Raw genomic sequence first — 23,736 nt, 5'->3', positions numbered from 1 at the left:
AATCTCAAGTGCCGTTATTATTATTATGTGTGGGGTCACTGTTCTCTCTGAAGTCGTTCCATCTCGCATTAAACTTCACTGAAGTCCAGCTTCAAAATCCTCCGAGGAACTTTTGACGGGAATCAAAGAAAGAAACTGTAACCTGCTCAAAGTTCAGTCTTTTTTCTTTAAAGAGCAAAACTCAAGTAAAAAGAACATAAAGTGTTAGACTTTATTCAGTGCTCACATACATACACACACACACGTGATTGTGGGGTTTGTATAAAATATTTGTATACTAAATATAGATATTTGCAGGCACGGAGCCCTAGGCAAAGTGTGATCCACTCGTCTGTGGAAGAGACAGGGAACATACAAACACTATGATCGTTACAGTGTGATGATGATGACTGATGAAATATTCTGTTCAAAGTCAAATTTGTTTCATAGAGATTAAAAAGCTTAGCAAAAAACCTGCTGGATGGAATCCAACCGAACAGCTTGGAAACTACACAGAATACAAGCAGCAACATCAATCAATCAGTCTTTATTTATAAAGCACTTTTCATACAGAAAATGTAGCACAAAGTGCTTTACATAGTTAAAAGCAGCCCACCCCATCCCGCCCTCCAACTCACTCCCCACACTCTCATTAACATAAATGATGTGAATACACACATACCCCCCCCCCCCCCACCACCACACACACACACACACACACACACACACACACACACACACTTAAAGAGTAAAAATTGGGCTGGGTACGCATGTGCCAAGTGCGGAAACACTATAACAGGGAGCCGTCTGCACCGGGAGCCGGTCACAGACCGCAGCCTCCGGGCTGGGCACAGTTGTGTACAGCACCAGAGAGGCCCACCATGTGTTTCAGTCTGTTTAAAAGAATAGCGTGGTCTACTGTATCAAAGGCTGCACTTAGATCCAGTAGCACCAGGACTGAGAGCTTTTGGGAGTCCCAGTTACATCTAAGATCATTTAAAACCTTTAGAAGAGCCGTCTCTGTGCTGTGGTTCACCCTAAATCCAGACTGGAATATCTCCAGGATCTGTCTATCATTCAGAAAATCAGTAATTTGAGTAAAAACAAGTTTTTCTAAGATTTTACTTAAAAATGGTGAGTTGGATACAGGTCTGTAGTTATTAAAATCATTACAAACCAAATTGCAATAATAAAAGACAACACATGAACCAAAACACTAGGTTACAGAACTGGACAATCATTAGAATACCCATAAAATAAAATGATCACATTATCGTTATTATAGACCCCAAATCACATTAACTACTTCTCACAATATATGAAAATAATACAAGAAATAACAACAGGAAACCAAAGGTTCACAAACAAAACCTGAAAAACTCTAGAACAGTGAGACAGAAATGAATCAAGACCTCAGTGAGACCACGAAAGTGCAGTGATAACAGTCACCTTCCCCCAACAGTACAGTGAGATTGGAGGGTTTGTGAATTTAACAGCTCTCTTCAGCCTGACTCTTCATCTCTGTTAGCGTCATTAAACACAGACTAAAAGCTGCTCTAATCACCTTCGTCTCTACTCCACCTCTTAGACACCTGGCCCAGTCCAGAGTGTTTCTATACACATGCTGCAGCTGATTCAGCCTCTCTGCACCATCAGGACACTGCCCATCCTCATTCTGCACATGCTCCACCTTATTTATCATTTCCACCTGCAGAGAGAAGAGAAAGAGCAGAGGGGACAACAAGTGGCAGTTATGCAGTTTAAGTTAATTTCATGGTTTTGACTTACAATTCAAAATAATTTATGTTTAATAAATCCATTGTTGTTTTTAAACACGCATTTAAAGGTTCTACATAATGTGTCCAGGATGGAACCAATGTTCAATCTGTTGTTAAGGTTTGACAATATTTTACATGCCACACTCGGTAGAGGGCAGCATCTTCCCTTTCTCAGTCTGTGGATAGACATTTGGGGATGTGTGCAGCAAGGTTTGGGTAAAGAGGGTGTTTTTATTAACCTCTTCAAGTTAATGCGGCCAATGGAGCATGTAATTAGTATTTTATGTGCTGGTATGAAAATAAGATCTTTATTTGTGACAGACCTGTCGAGTTTATGTTATTTATGTGTAATACAGTCGTCATTTTGTAAAGGTCAAATGAACTGATTGTGGATGTTTTGTGTTGGTGAATAATATGTTTTAATGTTTACTCGCTATGACAATGCCTTAATGTGAAAATTGATTATTTTATGTTGCTTTGTACAGTTTTCATGGCATCTAATAAATGCCAGTAGGAGTCAAGAACACCTTGTGTCTGTCATTCTACTTGGAGGGAGTTGCATCCAGTATAAAGAGCAGCAGGGACTTTAGTCCCATTCAGGGCAACAAGGTGGCTCAGGTTTGCACTATGAATTAAGTTCAACATACCCAGGATATTTTTCCATTATCTGTCTTTACTTAACCTGACTTCTTTTGGAGTATTAGCTTAAAAATCTACCCCAGATTCCAGCCTTCATCATTCAAGTCCAGCCTATTTGAAGCTGGAAAAACTCTGGCTGAAATGTTAACTATGTAAATCAACATTTAACTCAGTATCATGTCTTTATCATCAAGTCAATAATTACATCATCATGTAATTATTATTCTATTAGATTAATATCACAGTTTTCAGTCGCAGCCTCTGTGATATGTAACAGGACACAACACTATGATTTTTACTAATGCTCATCAGATAAAGACAAAGACTTAAGATGGTCATCTGTTTCTGAAATATCATTGGACTAATAAACATGACCGAATGTACTGAAAGAAAGACACATGTACAAATGTGATTCGTGGATGTCGGGGCTTCTGGTCTGTAAATCACGTCTGACACTGTGGTCAGCAGCACAGGAGCACCACAGGGAACTGTGCTGTCCCCTCTTCTCTTCACCCTGTACACCTCTGACTTCTGCTAGAACTCTGAATTATGCCACATTCAGAAGTTTGCAGATGACACAGCCATCATGGGGTGTATCTGGGATGATCAGGAAGAGGAGTACAGAAGTCTGGTGAGGAACTTTGTCGCATGGAGTCACACAAACCACCTTCAACTCAACACCTCAAAGACAAAGGAACTTGTTGTGGACTTCGGGAGGTCCAGAGAAGGTCCACTGCCGGTTCAGATAGAGGGGGAGGAGGTGGAGGTGGTCAACAAGTACAAGTACCTCGGGCTGTGGGTGGACAACAAACTGGACTGGTCATGCAACACAGAGCACCTGTATAAAAAAGCCCAAAGCCGACTGTACTTCCTCAGGAGGCTGAGGTCTTTTAACATCTGCAGGAAGCTCCTGAGGATGTTTTACCAGTCAGTGGTTGCTGGAGTACTTTTCTATGCTGTGGTTTGCTGGGGGAGCAGCACAGCAAAGAAGGACTCATCCAGGCTGGAGAAACTGATCAGGAAGGCTAGCTCTGTGGTCGGCATGAAGCTGGACACTCTGGTGACAGTGGCAGAGAAAAGGACACTAAAGAAACTGCTGGACATTATGAACAATGCTGGGCATCCTCTGCACACGGCCGTAAACAACCAGAAGAGTCTGTTCAGTGACAGGTTGCTACTCCCCAAGACAAGAACTAACAGACTTAAAAACTCCTTTGTCCCACACGCCATCAGACTGTTTAACTCCTCTCTGGAGGGGAGAGGGAGGGGAAACAGGAGGACAAAGGAGGGGGGGACAACTAAGCTGTAGTGCCTCTTCACCTCACTGTGCAATACCTTTTGTGCAATACTTTTGTTAATAGTCAATGGTGCAATAGACTCCATACTTGAAATGTGCAATTCACTTGTATTTTTATTTTTATTCCTATTTATTCTATTTATCCCTTTCGTATATTTTATTTATATTTGTCTCTGTATTTATATATGTGTGTGTGTGTGTATAATATTCTGTAACTCTGTAACTTCTGTCGGTGCTGTGCTTTTTGGAAACCGAATTTCCCAGAGGAACCCACCCGAGGGATTAATAAAGTTTTATCTTATCTTATCTTAAATATCACATGGATAATAAATTTAATGACAGTTCTCTGATTTCAGGGCTGTGACAAAAATGAAACTGACCAGGTGTTTAGTTTTGAAATGAGAAAACAAAGTGTGAGATCAGATTTAATCCTCCCACAGTTTGATGAGTGAGGACCAACGTCTCTATAAATCTGTAATGTCAGTTGGATTTCAAATGTATTTCGTGTAGACATGAACACAATAAAAACAGTCATTGTTCTCTTTGTGTTCTTGTCTCATAGGTTTCACTGAGAAAAGAGGTACTGAGAAAGCTGTAAATTTACAGGAAACAGTGGAGTTTTTCTTTAATTCTTCACTGTGTTAATTATAGTACTGCTGAAAGTACCATGGACTCACTCCAACAATTTATTCACCTCAGAGTTTCCAGTCTACAGTGTGGGCTCTCCACCAGATCAGACAGCTTCTTCACATCTGAATCCTGAAGGTTGTTTCTTCTCATGTACAGCTGTCTCAGATAGGAGGATTTCAATGCTGATACCAGATAATCACAGGCAATCTTTGACAAACCACAGTTTTCCAAACTGAAGAAGAAAAAAAACATTAGTTCATTAGTAAGTTTCAGCTTGAAGTCATTCAGTGTTTCATCATCTGTTGAAAGATGAAGAAGGTTAAAAATCTAGAACTATATAATCTTCACACACACATATTCATCTCAGCACAACTAAAACATGCTGACTGACCTCAGAGTTTCAAGTCCACATCCTGGACTCTCCAGGAAAACACACAGATGCTTCACTCCTGAATCCTGCACATCAGTGTTGTTACTCAGGTCCAGATGTTTCAGATGGGACAGGCTGGACTTTAAGGCTGAGACTAGAGAAGCACAGCTGACCTCTGACAACCAGCAGTACTCCAATCTAATTTCAATCAATCAATCAATCAATCAATCAGTCTTTATTTATAAAGCACTTTTCATACAGAAAAAAAAATGTAGCACAAAGTGCTTTACATAGTTAAAAGCAGCCCACCCCACCCTCGAACTCACTCCCCACACTCTCATTAACATAAATGATGTGAATACACACATACCCCCCCACCACACACACACACACACACACACACACACACACACACACACACACACACTTAAAGAGTAAAAATTGGGCTGGGTACGCATGTGCCAAGTGAGGAAACACTATAACAGGGAGCCGTCTGCACCGGGAGCCGGTCACAGACCGCAGCCTCCGGGCTGGGCACACAGCAGGAGGGAGGCAAAGAAGCCCCCCAGCCAGGCTGAGAGGACCCCCAGAGACCCAGCAGCCACGGTGCAGAGAGCGCCCTCCGAGGAAACACTGGAGATATGACACAATAGGATATATACAGGGTAAAATGATAAAATAAATAAGGACGGGATACAATATAAATATAAATAGAGTAAGAAGATTAAAAAATGAATAAGAATAAAATCAATAAATATTAGGTAAAGCCTAAATTAATAATAGAATAACAGAATAGAGTAAATAAGCATAAAATAAATAAACGCTAAGTAAAAGCTAAATTAAAAAGGTGGTTTTGAGCCTGTTCTTAAAAACATGTACGTTCTCTGCGGCCCTGAGGTCCTCCGGCAGGCTGTTCCACAGACGAGGTCCATACCACTGAAAAGCTGCCTCTCCGTGAGTATGTGTCCTGACTTTAGGGACAATCAAAAGGCCAGTACCAGAGGACCTCAGGGTCCGCGAGGGTTCATATGGTAAAAGCAGATCTGAGAGATAAGAAGGCCCAAGACCATTAAGACATTTAAAAACCAATAAAAGAACTTTAAAATCAATCCTGAAACACACGGGGGGCCAGTGCAGCGATTCTAAAACCGGTGTAATGTGGGCCCGCCCTCTGGTCTTCGTCAGCACACGAGCTGCCGAGTTTTGCAAAAGTTGTAAAGTTGAAATATTCTTTTTAGGAAGACCAGAGAGCAGGGCATTACAGTAATCAATGCGACTGGTAATAAAAGCATGCATCAGCATCTCTGTGTTGGCCTGAGAGAGAATAGGGCGGACTCTGGCTATATTTTTTAGATGATAAAATCCAAATTTGGTTACATGTTTAATATGTGGGATAAAACCAAGCTCAGAGTCAAAAATAACACCCAGGTTTTTCACTTGTAGCGAAGGACATAGAGAAAATGCCTCTAATTTAGACAAGAGTTTCTCTCTCTGAGCCTCAGGACCGACGATTAAAACTTCAGTTTTGTCCTGGTTAAGCTGTAAAAAGTTTTCTGCCATCCAAGATCTTATATCTAAAATACAGTTAAAAAGGGCATCCATTGGTCTGGTGTCATCAGCAGACACGGAGATGTACAGCTGAGTGTCATCAGTGTAACTGTGAAAGTTCACTCCATGCCTCCTGATGACACCGCCGAGAGGGAGCATATACAAATTAAAAAGTACAGGGCCTAAAACCGACCCTTGAGACACACCACATGTCATTTTATGGATCTTAGAGGAGCATGTATCCATACTCACCATAAAAGTTCTGTCTGAGAGACAGGAAGTGAACCAGTTGTGTACAGCACCAGAGAGGCCCACCATGTGTTTCAGTCTGTTTAAAAGAATAGCGTGGTCTACTGTATCAAATGCTGCACTTAGATCCAGTAGCACCAGGACTGAGAACTTTTGGGAGTCCCAGTTACATCTAAGATCATTTAAAACCTTTAGGAGAGCCGTCTCTGTGCTGTGGTTCACCCTAAAACCAGACTGGAATATCTCCAGGATCTGTCTATCATTCAAAAAGTCATTAATCTGAGTAAAAACTAGTTTTTCTAAGATTTTACTTAAAAATGGTGAGTTAGATACAGGTCTGTAGTTATTAAAATTATTACAATCCAAATTGCTCTTCTTCAGAAGGGGCCTCACCACTTCCGTTTTATAGGCAACAGGGAAGACACCCAACTGAAGAGAGCAATTCATCATGTATAAAAGCTCAGCCTCAAAAAATCCATAAAGTGTTTTAAAGAGTGAAGAAGGGATTGGATCTAAAAGACATGTGGTGGGTCTCACTGTGGAGAAAACTTTCTGAAGGTTCTCAGCATTAACCAGGAAAAAGCTGTCCAGTGTCTCCTCAGGTACAATCGAGCCCTCAGATGTGTTTAAAATCATATCGCGATTAGATAAAATATCAGATCTGATGGCGCTGACGTTTCCCCTGAAGTGGTCTGCAAACTGCTCACAGAGTGAGTCTGTTGGGGTTCTTTGGGAGATGTTAAAATCAGGGTTAAATAAATGATCTATAGTGGAAAAGAGGACCTTGGGATTATTTTTGTTATTATTGATTATTTTGGCGAAGTATGAATTTCTTGAATTCCTTAATGTATTATTGTACATTTTAAGTTGCTCGCAAAATATTTGATGGTTGATAGTATTTTTATTTTTCCTGCATCTCCTTTCTGCTGTCCTGCATTTTCTTTTGAGTTTTTTGACTTCTTCATTTCTCCAGGGTGATGCATGTTTTACATTAATCTTTTTGGTGGTGAGTGGAGCAACGGAGTCAATGCTTTTCTTCAGTTTGCTGTTAAAATGATTAAAAATCAAATCACAGGGTGCAGGTAAAATCACAGGGTAGCATTCGTCTAAAACCCTGGTAAAATTTGCAGCCACTTCAGAGGTTGGATAGCGCCTCCTCACAGTTCGCACGAGGTCTCCCGCTGAATAAAACCGGCGATGTTAAAAAACACACAGTAGTGGTCAGAGACAGCCAAGTCAATTTAAGAAGAAAACATGTAAAAAAAAGTTTCAAACATAAAGATTTGAAATATAGTAAAAACCAGTCAGTGAACTGACCTCAGATTCTCCAGTCGACAGTTTGGACTCTCCAGTCCAGCAGACAAACACTTCACTCCAGAATCATGCAGCTTATTGTAACTCATGTCCAGCTCTGTCAGATGGGAGGATTTGGACTTCAGAGCTGAGGCCACATTGTCACAGTGAGCTTCTGAGAGTCCACAACCAGCTAGTCTGTGGTTAGAGAAAATATAAAATGTGTTTTTATAACAGCAGAAAATCTGCATTATAAACACAAGACTGAATGTATATGAAGATAAAACAGAGTGACATCATAATCTGATGAACATCTGCTCCTCACATCTGTGTTTCAGCTTCTCTTACTGTGTTTGACATGTGAAGCTTTAGGGGGAAAGGTGAGCTTAACGTCAGGTTTGCATCCTGGTAAATAAATTGTTGGAGTGAGTCCTGGCCAAACCAGTAGGTAGAAATAGTCTTACGATGTGAAGTATCTTCAAACTCAGTCACCTTGAGCTCCCATCTAACTTGGATTGAGTATGCACACAACAGCCTCAGCTCTTCTGTTAACAGTTTCTTTACATTTGTAGTTTCTTTAAATCACCATCTTGACTGTAAATTCCAGTCAAGATGGTGAAGTGGTCCCATCTGCTGCAACACCATCTGCGACACTGGCATTGTGCCTGGAAATCGATAAAGGCTGTGTTTCTCAGATTGGTAGATAAGAATTGGCGCATGGAGAACAATCAGAGGACTGTCTACCTGTTCAAGAAACCTGTTGAACCTGTCAGCGGCTGTCAGTGTCTGATCCTTGGCTCTGATTGGCGGTTAAACATGACACAGTACCACTGTATTAAATTAAATGACGCACAACTGTACAGTGTATAGTGTCAAGTGAAAGTGAGATAATGAAGATTTGAATTAATGTTAGAAATAAGATGCAGAAAGAAACCTGCAGTTTCTGGCCATTCTTAGATTGCAGTAATTCTTTGCAAGAATTATCTGAATTACAAATACTAAATTTATGAGAATCCATTAAATTATGTTAAAGACCCATAAACACACACTGAAATTCAAACCTCATTGAAGCTCAGATATTCAGCTTTGAAACAAACTTAATTTGGACTTCTTCTTCTTCACATGTTTATCTCAGCACAAATAAAACATGGTGCTGACCTTAAAGTCTCCAGTATACAGTCTGGACTCTCCAAAAAAACACACAACTGCTTCAGTCCTGAATCCTGCAGGTCGTAGTTGCTGCTTAGGTCCAGCTCTCTCAGATGGGAGGGGTTGGACTTCAGAGCTGAGTTCAGGTAATCACAGCTGACCTCCGACAATCTGCAGTTTGTCATTCTGAATGAAGAAAAAAAGATGTAGATATTTAAGTTTCATTTTTTGATGTCCTCATCAGTGAGGTTATTTTTTTAATCAACAGACTTATTATCATGAATCATCATCAAGCCTTCTGTTAACATTAAGATTGAATCAAACTTTAGACACAAACAGGAAGAAGGTCAGACTCCAAACAAACCTGACCACATGACCTCATCTCTCTGAGGTGACCAATAATTGGAGTATGAACTTTACAGAGGTATTCGTATGAGTTTGTTTTTATCTTAAATTTAAGGAACACAGGATTTTTGACAGTTTGGGATTAATAAAGTTTAACCTGACTCAGTATTAATGAAAAGTTAAACAGATAGATAGAGGTTCAACCAGTAATCAAAACTGTACAAAGTTTTTGGAATCACTTGTACCAGGTACTGTACATAGCATACATTTTCACTGCTATGCTGATGACACCCAACTCTGTCCATGAAGCCAGATAACACACCTCTATTAGTTAAACTGCAGGAATGTCTTAAAGACATAAAGACCTGGATGGCCGCTAACGTTCTGCTTCTTAATTCAGATCAAACTGAGGTTATTGTACTCGGCCCTGAAAAGCTTAGAAATATGGTATCTAAGCAGATTCTTAATCTGGATGGCATTACCTTGACCTCCAGTAACACTGTGAGGAACCTTGGAGTCATTTTTGACCAGGACATGTCCTTCAATGCACATATTAAACAAATATGTGAAACTGCTTTCTTCCATTTGTGCAACATCTCTAAAATTAGAAATATCCTGTCTCAGAGTGACGCTGAAAAACTAGTTCATGCATTTATTACTTCCAGGCTGGACTACTGTAATTCATTCTTATCAGGAAGTCCTAAAAACTCCCTGAAAAGCCTTCAGTTAATCCAAAATGCTGCATCATGAGTCCTGACAGGGACTAGAAAGAGAGAGCAGATTTCTCCTGTTTTGGCTTCCCTTTATTGGCTCCCTGTTAAATCCAGAACTGAATTGACAATGATGCTTGTCTTTTTGAAAACACGCATGAGACATACTTTCATTGTATACTGATCATTGTTTTATATCTGCAGTTTAGTGTCACTACAACTTCCAAATCATATGCATCTTAGCACCCAAATAAATTTGGTGTCTGACCTCAGAGTTTCCAGTTGACAGTGTGGACTCTCCAGAAAAGCACACAGAAGCTTCACTCCTGAATCCTGCAGGTTGATATTGTCACTCAGGTCCAGATGCTTCAGATGGGAGGGGTTTGACATCAGAGCTGACAGCAGAGTAGCACAGCTGATCTCTGACAACCAGCAGTCCTTCAGTCTGAGTGAAGAGAAAAAAAAACACACACACACTAGTAAATCATCGATTAGCTATTAAGATATGTTCTCATCAATGTGATTTTCTCAAACACCATGCAGGTCAGACACTAACCACACCTGAAGCAACTGCAATATATGACTTCATCTTTGTAAGTGCAGAGCACTAAAATCATAAATATTACAGTTATCTGAATGTGTTTCACTTTGTCTCAAATGTAACAACCAAAGCAGTTTGAGTAAATTTGAAAGAATAAATCATGTAAATTAAAATCTAATTAGCGATGCTATTCTTTCAAGTATCTGTAACATTATCTGTAACATATGGGGTGATCGTGGCTCAAGAGTTGGGAGTTCGCCTTGTAATCGGAAGGTTGCCGGTTAGAGCCCCGGCTTGGACAGTCTCGGTCGTTGTGTCCTTGGGCAAGACACTTCACCCTTGGCCTACTGGTGGTGGTCAGAGGGCCCGGTGGCGCCAGTGTCCGGCAGCCTCGCCTCTGTCAGTGCGCCCCAGGGTGGCTGTGGCTACAATGTAGCTTGCCATCACCAGTGTATGAATGGGTGGATGACTGGATATGTAAAGCGCTTTGGGGTCCTTAGGGACTAGTAAAGCGCTATATAAATACAGGCCATTTACCATTATCATCACATATTTTTCCACACAATAGCATTTACTAAAGCTATCTATACTACAGGCTCAATCCTAATCCGTACCTTAGTCTGAGGTTCAAGCTGTGTGTGAGGATGATTTAGAAACCTGATTTTAAAGACTCTCAGTAATTAAATGAATCCTGCTACAGTCTGACAATGAGCCAAAAGAAAAAAAACAGTTGTTTGGTCTTTTGGATTCTGCAGGTCGTAGTTACTTTTGGTAAGGAAACATTTCCAAAGCAGACACATCCTGAACATATATGAACAGAAATAAGTTTCAAACTTTCCACCAAATATCTGAACTATAGAAAAATAACAGCTGCAGTCAGTGTACTCACCTCAGAGTCTCCAGTCGACAGTTTGGACTCTCCAGACCAGCACACAGAAGCTTCACTCCTGGACACGGCAGGTCATTGTAACTCATGTCAAGCTCTATCAGATGGAAGGGGTTTGACTTGAGAGCTGAGGCCACAACTTCACAGTGAGTCTCTGAGAGACCACAAGAATTCAGTCTTCAATTAGAGAAAATATAAAATGTGTTAGTATAAAAGCAGGTAAGGTAACATCATAATATGCAAACATCTCATCTGTGATTGTGTGTGAACAATTTGACGACTGAGCTCTAAAATTCTGATAAAATACAAAATAGCACTTTATTAAAAATGTCCTACTAAAGAAAAAGTAACATATGGGATATAAACGTAGCACAAAAGAAAAGGAAATTTGTGTTGGTAGAATATTCCTTTGCTATAACTGCTTCTTGGCAATAGATCTTATACCATGAAAATCCTGATTATCTTTCCCTAAATGTGGCCTATTTCTTAGGAAATGAAGGACAATCCATTTGTGGGTAGAGCAGCAGATTTGAGTATGTCAGTTGCAACCATGAAAAAAATCTTGCCAAATCTTCTATGCCAGTGCCAAACAGCTTATTCTGTTATTGACTCTTCTTTTGAGCTTCTAGTAGCCCAGGTGATGCTAATCAGGTTCTTGATTGGTGCCTGTGAGCATGAACCCTGCTACGGTGGTCAGTTGATGTCTGCTCCAAGTATACCATATTTAAATGATTTGGTTAAGGAGAAACTATGCTGACTGCTGCACCAATCGGGTAACAGCTTTCGGTGGAAGCAGTGTGATAGTGTGGGGCAGAATCTTACTCACTGGAAAAATAAGGCTTTGCATTATTGGAGGAAATCTCAATGCAGAGAGATACTGAGATACTGTAACCAGTGGCAATCCCATATCTCCACAGTCTGGGCCTGGACTCTATCCTCCAGATGACAACACTTGCACGCACAGAGTGGGGTTTATCAGCGACTACGTTTGGGAGTGGAGAGGAAGACCTGTCCGCAGTCCTAACCTTAACCTCATTGCACACATGTGGAATCAGCTTGGTTGTGCTGTCCATGCCAGTAACCAATACAACCACATTGGCTGACTTGTAACAAATGCTATGCCACACTAGTGTGTGACCAAATTGGTGACCAGGATGAGGTGGAGCAAGGCTGTTGTGCCTGTGTTTGGTTCTTCTGCATGCTAATGAGCTTTAAATTTCCCCGAAATGGGCCAATTGTTTCTTCAAACATTCAATCCAGGAAATGACAGCGGAAAAAGTAAATACCAGAGCAAGCTGTTTGGCATTGGCAGAGAAAATCTAACAAGTGTTTCATGGATGCAAACCACATAGTCAGCTGTGCTGCTGTAACACCAAAAGTGTTCATTTAATTGAAATGAGGAGTGAGTGCATATTTGAAACAGGTGGATGGATCAGGAGATTTATACCTTTTAAATTTAACTTTATCATCTATGCCTCAAAAATTAGCCACCTGGAAACAATGGGTTATAGCTGGTTTGCTATTTCAAATGATTGGCCTGCCAATGATAACAGTCATAACCTGGCATTGGTGAAATGTTGGGGACTTGGAGCTGATCAGCCTACAGATAGAGTACTGGGGGGATTTACTGGGACCTGTAGCTACTGGAAGATCAAGACTGAATGCAGTCAGACCTGGCCATGGGCTACAGGCCAACAATGGACAGGTGTTATTGTTCCAACGTTTTTATCAACTTTTAGCCAGTGCTATTGATCGTTATGGCCCTCATTTGTTCTCTTTGTGGATGATGATCAAAGATTCTAAAGGAGAGGGCGTGTAAAAGATCCACATCTCGGGCTTGGAATATGTTTGTTTTCAGCACTGCAACTCTAGCAGTAATTTTTTTTTTTTTTGGTTTGGTAGAGGCTGGAGATACAAACTTCTAATTACTTTTCTGAGTAGAATTGAGTACTAAAACCTGGTACTAAAGAGGCCCTGAAATTAAATTATTAAAGACTGAAGTATCAATAAATTTTGACTTTGCAGAAAATTTACGGAGAAATTCAGTTTTCAATGCTCACTTCATAGTTCATCTATAGTTGTCTAAGGAGCTTGGATAGAAAAGCATCTGGACTTCCCCTCTGAGAGGTGAAACATGAAACCTGACACTAACTAAACTACTAATTAGCAATGATCAATAATGCTAATGATCAGATCTGGACTCACCGAGCTTTTCTGCAGTTCCTCACAACTGGAATAAGTCTGCGTCGTCCCTCCAATGATGTGTTGTACCACTTTAGGTCCAACTCATCCAGAACCTCCTCTGACATCTGCAATATGTGGGCCAGAGCTGAGCAGTGGATCTCAGAGAGTCTCTCTGATCTGTTCTCTGACTTCAGGAACTTTTGGATCTCATGATGTACTGAGAGGTCGTTCATCTCCATCAGACAGTGGAAGATGTTGATACTTCTGTCAGGAGAGATTTTATCACTGTTCATCTTCTTCAGGTTGTTGATGACTCTCTGGATGGTTTCTGGACTGTTCTCTGTCTGACCCAGCAGACCTTCTAAGAGTCTCTGGTTGGACTCCAGAGAGAGGCCATGAAGGAAGCGGACAAACAGGTCCAGGTGGCCATTTTTACTCTGGAGGGACTTTTCCATGGCTTGTTTAAGGAAATCATCCAGAGCTGACCCACTGTACTTTTGTCCCAGGAAGTCCTCCAACACCTCTGTCTTCCTGTTGGTGAAACAGTGGAACATGTAGACTGCAGCCAGAAACTCCTGGATGCTCAGATGAACAAAGCAGTAGACTGGTTTCTGGAAGATTACAAACTCTCTTTTGAAGATCTCTGTGCAAACTCCTGCGTACACCAAGGCCTCTGTCACATCCAGACCACACTGCACCAGGTCTTCTTGGTAGAACATGATGTTTCCTTTCTCCAGATGTTCAAACGCCAGCCTCCCCAGCTTCAGAAGAACTTCCCTGTCAGCCTCCGTCAGCTCCTGTGGACTCGTCTCATGTCCCTCATGGAACTTGTTCTTCTTCCTCTTTGTCTGAACCAGCAGGAAGTGTGAGTACATGTCAGTCAGGGTCTTGGGCAGCTCTCCTCTCTGCTCTGTAGTCAACATGTGCTCCAGAACTGTAGCAGTGATCCAGCAGAAGACTGGGATTCTACACATGATGTGGAGGCTCCTGGATGTCTTCATGTGGGAGATGATTCTGCTGGACAGCTCTTCATCACTGAATCTCCTCCTGAAGTACTCCTCCTTCTGGGCGTCAGTGAAGCCTCGTACTTCTGTTAGCCTGTCAACACATGTGGGAGGGATCTGATTGGCTGCTGCTGGTCGGGAAGTTATCCAGACGAGAGCCGAGGGAAGCAGATTCCCCTGGATGAGGTTTGTCAGCAGCTGGCTGACTGATGACTTCTGTGTGACATCAGACAGCAGCTTCCTGTTGGTGAAATCCAATGAAAGTCTGCTTTCATCCAGGCCGTCAAAGATGAACAAAATCTGAGAGACAGCCAGCTTCTCTGCTGTGACCTTCTGTAATGTTGGATGGAAAACATGGAGCAGCTCCAGAAGACTGTACTGCTCATCTCTGATCAGGTTCAGCTCCCTGAATGAAAGCAGAACCACCACACTGACATGTTGGTTCTCCAAGCCCTCTGCCCAGTCCAGAGTGAACTTCTGCACTGAGAAGGTTTTTCCAACACCAGCCACGCCGTTGGTCAGAACCACTCTGATGGGTCTCTGTTGGTCAGGTAAGGCTTTAAAGATGTCCTGGCACCTGATTGGAGCGTCATGGAGGGCGTCCATCTTGGAAGCTGTCTCCAGCTGCCTCACCTCATGTTGGGTATGAACCTCTTCACTCTGTCCCTCTGTGATGTAGAGCTCAGTGTAGATCCTGTTGAGGAGGGTTCTACTTCCTGTTTCACTTCCTTCAGTCACACGTTCACATCTCCTCCTCAGACTGATCTTATGTTCATCTAAAACCTCCTGCAGACCAACATCTGCTGAAAGAAAGAAAAACAATGAGACTAAAGAGAAAGAAAACTCTTCAATGTCTGAACAACACAAGAAGTCCAGTTTTCAGAAATGAGTCCATCAGCAGACAGATGTTCAGTCTTACTTTGTACACAGCTGCTCTGACTGGCTGTCTGCAGTCCAGCTCTGCTTCTGGATCTTTCTCCACACTGGGGACAGGAGGAGTCTCCTGATGAAGCAGACTGGTCCCAGTATGAGGAGATGCACTGTCTGCAGAACCAGTGTCCACAGCTGGTAGAGACTGGATCCTTCAGGACGTCCTGACACAAAGCACAGCAGGATGGCTGCTCCTCCTCACAAACACCACTCCTCTTCCTCTTCCTCCCTCTGTGAACACATTTCTTCATCACTAAAATCAGTGACTGTTAGTGACAAACATCCAGATTTGATGACACTGTGCAGAAGCTCTGATGGTGACACTGAAAAGTCACAGTGGAGATACTTCTGTCCACCTTTGATTAGACTCATTATAAAAAGGAAAACAAAGTTTGAACACAGTCATGTTTCCAGTTCACTGACTTACATTTATTCCATGGACACTCACTCTAACCTGAACCACAGCTACAACCCAACATTGTTGAGGCCTCATCTCCTCCTTTCCTGACTGTAGAGGTTAAATATGCAACAACCAACAAATAAAAGAATTTGGTTCATTTCAAAGAAATTCACACGGTGACCAAGTAAAGTAACCGTAGTAAAGGAGACAACATCCCGTTGATGGTGGGATTATTTGAAAGATTTGCTTTAGTCACGTCACCAAATGCAGTTGAACCACCCGTGGATCCATGTTTGACCATTCTACCACTCTGAGCTCTGCTTTTGAATCATTTTATTATTATCATCATTCATTTATTCATTCTTTGGAGGGGGGGTATTTCCTAAAGCCGCCCTAATAAGGTGATGTTCAAGGGGAAATATAACAGAAACTCTTTCAGTGTTATTCATTAATAAATTAACAGATAAACTGTGAAGAAGAAAAAAAACTGAGATTTAAAGGAGAGAGTGAGAAACTTGATCATCCATCCTCATAATACATGTTTATCAGTATCTGCTGTGACAATACTGCAGTAATAACTACAAGTCTACATTTCTGTGACTGTTGATCAATCACAGCAGGAATCTGAGCTCATCTCTGCACACAGAGCAGCTTCAGCTCTGTGATAAACTGCTCGCTTCACGTCCTTCTCAGCTCACAGACACTCATCCTGATATTTTCCTTTAACATTTGATGGTATAATTCATCTGAGTTTACACTTTATCTGCATGAATACAGAAAAACAGACCCAAACTCCATAAACCATCAGTTTCACCATGTAGAATATATTGTTGTTTCCTTGCTTTTAATTCAGAGAAAAACTCTGATTTTGATTTTCTCTGTTCTCTTTGCCACAGCCCATCCCAGCAGCAGCTGAAGCAGCTGACTGTCACAACACTGAATAACACTTTAGGAGGAATTTCAGAGGTCAGTAAAGCTCCAGTTTCAACATCAGTTAATTAATCATAGTTAATCATAAATGTTAACCTGGCTGGCACACACGTTAATGTTAGCCATTTAAATATTAGCAGTTAGCTGAGGCCACAAGAAGAAGAGGCCCTAGAAGAACAATGGATGATAAGATTAGATTTTCAAGACTAGGCAGAGACGTGTTTTCCTTTACTGTCTCTTACAGAGGAGGGAGCAGATACCAGACGAGGTCACGGAGGTACGGGGAGGATTCGCAGCAGACAGCAAGACTGCCACGTCCATGCGAGAGAGCGATGGCTACGATAATCTCTGTTTTTGTCTCCCTATATAATGTTGTACAGCCCATGTGAGGGTTAACACAGACATCAGTCCTTCTACTTAAGTATGTTTGACACTTTGTTTACGTCTAAATTAACTTTACTGTTAACGAGTTTTCATGTTTCTGTAATCCACCAGTGTGCTCATGCTTTTTTAAGTGAAAACATATTTTTAATGATCAAATATAATTATGTTTGGTATTTGTGGATTTTAAATGTCCTTGACAGAGACAGATGATGATCATTATCCTGCACTGTGGTCTCAGGTTTGGTCGAGCTAGCACAAAGAATGGCTATGTTGAACTTCCTCCTGGGATCTACACTAAGAAGTGAGTCCAACATTAGCAGGGTCTCGTTCCTTTATCTGGATTCACTTTAGCATTCACAGTCACGTGAAGCTTGTTATTAACTCGATAAGTCAACCCAGGGTTTCAGCTGAGCGCTCACATGAAACACATGGTGTTTGGCAGCATCTGATCAATCATATTCATGGAGACGTGTATCAGCAACAGAGCAGCTGAGTTTACAGAAGGAAGTCAAACTAAACCACAGGAACAATATGTGGAGATTACACACATAATAAAATACTAGCAGTAACACAGCTGCTGCAGACAAATCAGTCGTGTGATCGTGTGTGAGAGGAGAAGGACTGTAAAGGAGTTTGGTGTTAAAAGCTCTGTATGAATGTGGGAGACTTTGAAGGGCTTTAAAAAGGCCAATATAAAATAAAAGGCAGCAAAATTGCTGAGTGTGAAAGTCACCAGACTTATCAGACCTCTGTGATTAAGACCTATTTGTACTTGTTGGCATTATATCAAATACACACGTATATTAAGCCTTTGTTTGAACTCTGGTTGAATTTGTTACTTTCAGACTGTGAAACATCACAGAGGCTGCAGCTGCAGATCTTTTATTCACCTGGAAATTTACTTTAAATGTTAGATGGAAAATGTATTGCTCAGTTTCACCAAAGTAAGAACAATAATCCATAAACCTTCATAAAGACAAACATCTCCCAGAACATTGAGCTGCTGAAGTGTCACTGAAGGGAAAAACTATTTGTCCTCCTCCATCCAGCAACACCTGAAACACCTGAGTGGAAGCTCCTCCCTACACTGTGTTTGAAGCAAAGCACAAAGGAGACACCTGCTGGAGCAGCTGGAGTCCTACAGACACTCAGCCTCTTCACTACACAAACACCTCCTACAACATCCACTCTTTCCACTCTGACTGCTGTGTTTGTGGAAACACTCCAACACACACCGCTTCACATACCAACATAGAAATGTGTGTGAAAAAGAGCTGAGCTGATATTAAACATGAGGATTTATTCAAAAATACAGCAACAACATCTAGACACACATTACCTCTCAGCAGCAGAAGAACAGCCTTTAAAGTCTTCACCAAAATCCTTCGAGTTGTTGCTCTTTAAGGAAACACAGCTGGGTTCAGGTCCAGGCTCTGGATTAGTTTCAGGGTTATGTCCAGCTGAGCCTGGTACGCCCCACAGCTCTCGGCTTTAAAACAACACACACAGAGGTATGAGTGTGAATAATGATGGAGCAGTGATGTGAGTGCTGAGCTGTGACATGGAGAAGAGTCATGGACAGTTAGAGATGGTCATCTCACCTCTGAGCTTTGGTCTGGCTCTCATGTTCCCCACACAGAGTGCTTTTAGAGGGAGGGACTCCCTCCTCTCTGTCCTCACACTGATCCATGCTGCTGAAAACGTCCAGATGAACAGAATCAACTCTTTGGGGATTTACTGGATGATTGAGCATCAAGACACTTTTTAATATTTTACTAATTTCTGAAGCTTTTTACCAACTTTGTTCAAATTGGTCTGCTGTCATTTTATTGTTGACAAAAAGAGATTTTGAGTTTGAGTGTTGACGTTTCCATGTGGGACTGTTGCTGCAATAAAGGCGGGATGGAGACGTGACTGTGATGGTTCTCCTTCATCCAGCTGTTACACACATCTGGGCTCACACGACGAGCCTTTGTCTAATACAGCAGCTGCTCTCTGAACACTTTTCTGAAGAGGAGCTGCACAAACCTTTGTTTGCTTTCTAGAGCAGCGTATCAAAGTCAAACTACCCACTGCTAGCAGCTGTTTGTATCATAGTTTAGGATCCAGATGTGTGAGGTCTGAATTTACACCTCTGATTAAAATACATAGTTAAAAACAGCCAATTGAGTCCAAATGTGTCTTAAACCAGATAAACTGACAGTTACAGCTGAGCCTCTGTGTCCTTGGAGACACTGCTCTGCTACAGAGATGCATTTTAGAAACCAGGAAACATCAAAATCATTTAAATCAGAGAGTTCTTGTTACTAACAGCTCACCTCTCTGCAGCAGACACAGGCTGGGATTTAAAATTAATTCCTCGATGATTGGACCAGTCACTCTTTAAGGACACAGAGCTGGATGGTTTCTGATTGACGCTAAAAATAAGTGAACATGAAACATGTGTCACATCCAATGTGTCCAATACATTAGATAAAAAGTATAAACTATGTAAATAGTATATTATTTAAATCGTTAAATAGTAAAAAGCTGATTAAAATTTCAAACATTTTAATACTGACATGAACTTACTTTTCGTCAGATGACTTCTTTTGCCCTAAATTACGAAAGAAATGCTTCACCCGTTTGCTCTTAGAGGACACAGAGCTGGGTGGAGGTCCAGGCTGGTTCCTGTGAATAATGATGGAGCAGTGATGTGAGTGCTGAGCTGTGACATGGAGAAGAGTCATGGACAGTTAGAGATGGTCATCTCACCTCTGAGCTTTGGTCTTGCTCTCATGTTCCCCACACAGAGTGCTTTTAGAGGGAGGGACTCCCTCCTCTCTGTCCTCACACTGATCCATGCTGCTCAATTCACATCAGCTCACACACACTTTCTACCTTCACCTGCAGAGGAAACACAAATCATTCATGTGCACATCAACTGAGAGCTGCAGAGGTCGTGTCTGATGTGTTGGACTAACATCCATCTGAGACGCAGCTTTCATTTCAGTAACAGTGCCCAGGACCAAGCTGACTGCTTACAGAGAGTTCGTACTGTAACTGCTAGCTGCTCTTTGGGCTCTGCCTCCAAGACTGTGTTGTAGGTTGAATGGCTTCTTTGTGAGCACGGCTGCTGAGTTATTGCTTTTATGTGCAAGGAATTTAATTGTACCCTTGAAATGAAATTATTTGCTCGGATCATGTTTTTGCTAATGCTTGTGTTATGACATAAAAAAAACTGAAGGACAGGTGAGAAGTGGGAGGAGATTTTCAAATTAATTTGTAGATGTTTATATTTGTCTTGTCAGAGTTAAATGTATCTTATATCTCCCTTTTTTCACTGAGCAGTTTCAACTTTTATTAAAAATGGAATGATATTTTTTTAAGTCTGCAACTTGTGGATTATCAATAAAGTGCATTTATTTTTTCAACATGAATAGTGTACCACTCTTCAACCTTCTGCATGACTTGACTTTCTTTTTCTTTTCAAACATACTTTACTAAGAGCATAAACAGGACATAATGCCAGCATAAAGATGATGATTGGTGATGGGTCTGCCTCGCACAACCCCTCGCTGGAACAGAGACAATTCAACTACAACAGCAAAAAGCTTTGAACACCAGGCAGAGCTCTTTGAGTTTCTCGTGCATGAGGGAGAGAACTGGTTTTGTGTGTGTGGGTCAAGATGTGACCCCATAAACTACTTCCCCAAACCTGCAGTCCAGCTATTGTTGGGATTTAAATATATATTCTTAATTCTTATTTTCTCATTATATTTTTTTTATTTATTTTAATATGAGATGCCTTCAGAAACTGAGCTCAGAGGAGACAAGACTAGGTTAAGGCATAAAACAATAAAAGAAGGTATGACCTCTCTCATGATCCCAAGTTGTGTGTGCATGCCAGAGCACTCTGGAAGGCACACAGAGTCTTTACAGACTACTAAGGATCAAACCTCTATCATCATGCAATCGATTATAAAACTCTAAGCATATATGAGTAAATATTTCTAAGCATAAATGACAATCAACAATATTAACCTTACAATTGGCATCAGGGATTTACTTTTAGGCAATAGGGCAGTTTTACTTGCTGCTCAGCAAAAACATATTTATGTTACAGTTTTTTCAGCTAAGAAGAGCTTAAAGACTCTCAGCTTTTATACTCAAGCCCCTGTAAATAGTTGGACAAAAAAATAATTTTCTCAGAAGTGTTCATGTTCATGTTCCTTTATTCACAGATTATTTCACAGATAGAGACTGAATAACATTTGTAACCCGGCACTTTGCAAAAACCAAAGACTTTAAATAAGTATTGTATTATTTTAAAAGTCAGAATATAGTATAAATACTATGCCTAACCAGAAACTTGTGACTTTTATTAAAAAAATATTTTTAAAAAAATTGATCGTTTAAATGCATTTATCTTTAAATACTTTTTGTCATTAACCAAAATGCAGTGAGTTTATTTTCGAAATGTAAAACCTGTCAAACCCGTTTATGGTGTGAACAAAGCGGACATTTTATGACGCAGTATTTTAAAGCAGAGTCAGACATGAGAATCTAGAAACTATCAACTACATGTAGGTAAAAGACTAACTTGTGACTTTTTTTAGCTTGTGCTGTTTCCATGAATACAAAGACAAACTGTTAAAGGAGGAAACAAAGCAAACTTACAGTTTCTTCACACACCAACAAGCTCCGCTCCACACCTGGACACTAAACACAGACACACAGGTGAGCTTCTTCCGGGAAGGAGGCGGGACTCCACCTGAAACTCAGCACAGGCGGGAGGGGCTAAGCTCTGTGTGTGCTGATGTGTTAACTTTAAAAATATGCCGTCTGACTGCTCAGACTGAGTCAGAGTAAAGTTCACATGCTGACGTGTGGAGACATGAAACCTTGTTGTAGCTGCAGGTGTGAACACACTGATCCCAGATCAGCTCTGCTGTATTTGTAACATGAACATTTCTGCTGCAAAGCTTCAAATGTTCAGCATGTTTCTTTGTTTCCAGTCTATAGATCCAGTCACACTTTCTACCTTCACCTGTGCAGTAAAGACTGAGAGCAGAGCTGAAACCAAGCGTCCAATCAGTGAGCAGCATCAACACTTGAGCTTCCTTCAGACTATTATTGAAGATGTTGTTGGTACAAAGTTCATCTGCTGCTCACATGAATCCTGTGATGAAAGCTTTGTTTCACTGAATGTTTCTTCAAAGCTCATTTCAACCTGTTGAAGTCATGAATGAAAGTGCAGACTGAGAGTGGATCACATGATGTTTAAGGTGTGTCATGTGACATGTTCAGTATTGTCACACATGTCTAGTTTGTCCCTGATATCATAACTGCTCAAACACTGATGATTATATTTGAAGAATTATTCCTGATGGCAGCAAAGTTTGAATTGAGCTCTCTGTCTGTGCGGATTTGTCGCCCTTTGGAGGTCAAAACACAAACTGCATGATGTCACTGTAACCAGTGACATCATGCAGATATATACATATACATATACATATATATACATATATATACATATATCAATGACTTTCAGCTTGTTGTGTTTGTGGATATATGACTGACTTTAATTATTAAACATTCGCACATAAATAAGTGATGTCATATTCAGTACTTTTGACAGTTCACTCTTCGGCCGCTCCATCTTATTAGGGAAATTCCATATACATAAATGTAAATTTCAAAACTCAACCCCATCATTTAATTTGTTTTTGATTGAAATTGAATATTACTTAAACTCTCTTAAATTAACTTCCAATAAAAAAGGTTTATCATTGATTTAAATTCATTCAGAAATGTTTAACGAATGAGCTGTCACAATTTTCAAGTACAAAGTTGTTATGAAGTCTGTCACATTCCCCCTTTTTTTTTCTTTTTTTCTCCTTTATTTATTTATCCTTCTTATTTCATTGTACTGTATATTGTTACTCTTATTTGCCTTGTATGTCTACTGTACAAACTGAACTGGAATGACTGACTGTTCACTTTATAATTTCAATAAAGTTTGGGGGAAAAAAAAGAAAATTTCTTCGGCCGCTCCCTTCTGCCGTATTTTGCGAAGCGTGCGCCGGACCATGCTTGATATTTGGGGAAATCGACGGCGCATTTGGAGTATGCGTTTGAAGTACACTTCGAATTGGGACAGCCGTCGTCGCGTGGCGGTGACGTAACCGCACTTAAAATGCGTACTTCAAGCATGCAGACCCTGAATTGGGACAGAGCCATCAAGCCATCCTGTCACACTGAGCATGTGCAAACACAGCAGCCAACATCCTGTTGCACTGAGCATGTGCAAACACAGCAGCCAACATCCTGTTACACTGAGCATGTGCAAACACAGCAGCCAACATCCTGTTACACTGAGCATGTGCAAACACAGCAACCAACATCCTGTCATACTGAGCATGTGCAAACACAGCAGCCAACATCCTGTTGCACTGAGCATGTGCAAACACAGCAGCCAACATCCTGTTACACTGAGCATGTGCAAACA

The 23,736-nt window shown here is 41.0% G+C and overlaps 1 protein-coding gene across 7 annotated transcripts; it reads right to left on the bottom strand.

Moving 5' to 3' along the window:
- Window positions 1–685: 685 nt before the first annotated feature.
- Window positions 686–21,968, bottom strand: LOC146577459 (NACHT, LRR and PYD domains-containing protein 12-like). Of its 7 annotated transcripts, none has more exons than XM_085254156.1 (15): window positions 21,906–21,968; window positions 20,001–20,090; window positions 19,818–19,916; window positions 19,565–19,663; window positions 18,848–18,940; window positions 18,586–18,735; window positions 15,522–15,763; window positions 13,620–15,405; window positions 11,418–11,591; window positions 10,256–10,432; window positions 8,942–9,118; window positions 7,808–7,981; window positions 4,715–4,891; window positions 4,388–4,555; window positions 686–1,687 (listed from the first exon to the last, which is right to left on the bottom strand). In XM_085254156.1, exons 2-15 carry the CDS (start codon window positions 20,087–20,089, stop codon window positions 1,678–1,680), a joined length of 3,615 nt encoding a protein of 1,204 aa, XP_085110282.1. In that variant the 5' UTR covers window position 20,090; window positions 21,906–21,968; the 3' UTR covers window positions 686–1,677. The 7 variants fall into 7 exon arrangements, with proteins under 7 accessions (XP_085110282.1, XP_085110263.1, XP_085110302.1 ...); XM_085254137.1 differs by having other exon boundaries at window positions 20,001–20,132; window positions 21,906–21,966; XM_085254176.1 differs by having other exon boundaries at window positions 13,620–15,402; window positions 20,001–20,132; window positions 21,906–21,966.
- Between the last annotated feature and the right edge of the window lie 1,768 nt (window positions 21,969–23,736).

Source organism: Mchenga conophoros, linkage group LG3, assembly GCF_057382185.1.
Source record: "Mchenga conophoros isolate Kocher_MC1m ecotype Shallow Benthic linkage group LG3, M_conophoros_male_GT1.1, whole genome shotgun sequence".
NCBI classification, from domain to species: Eukaryota; Metazoa; Chordata; class Actinopteri; order Cichliformes; family Cichlidae; genus Mchenga; species Mchenga conophoros.
This window is presented reverse-complemented; position numbering and strand designations above follow the sequence as displayed.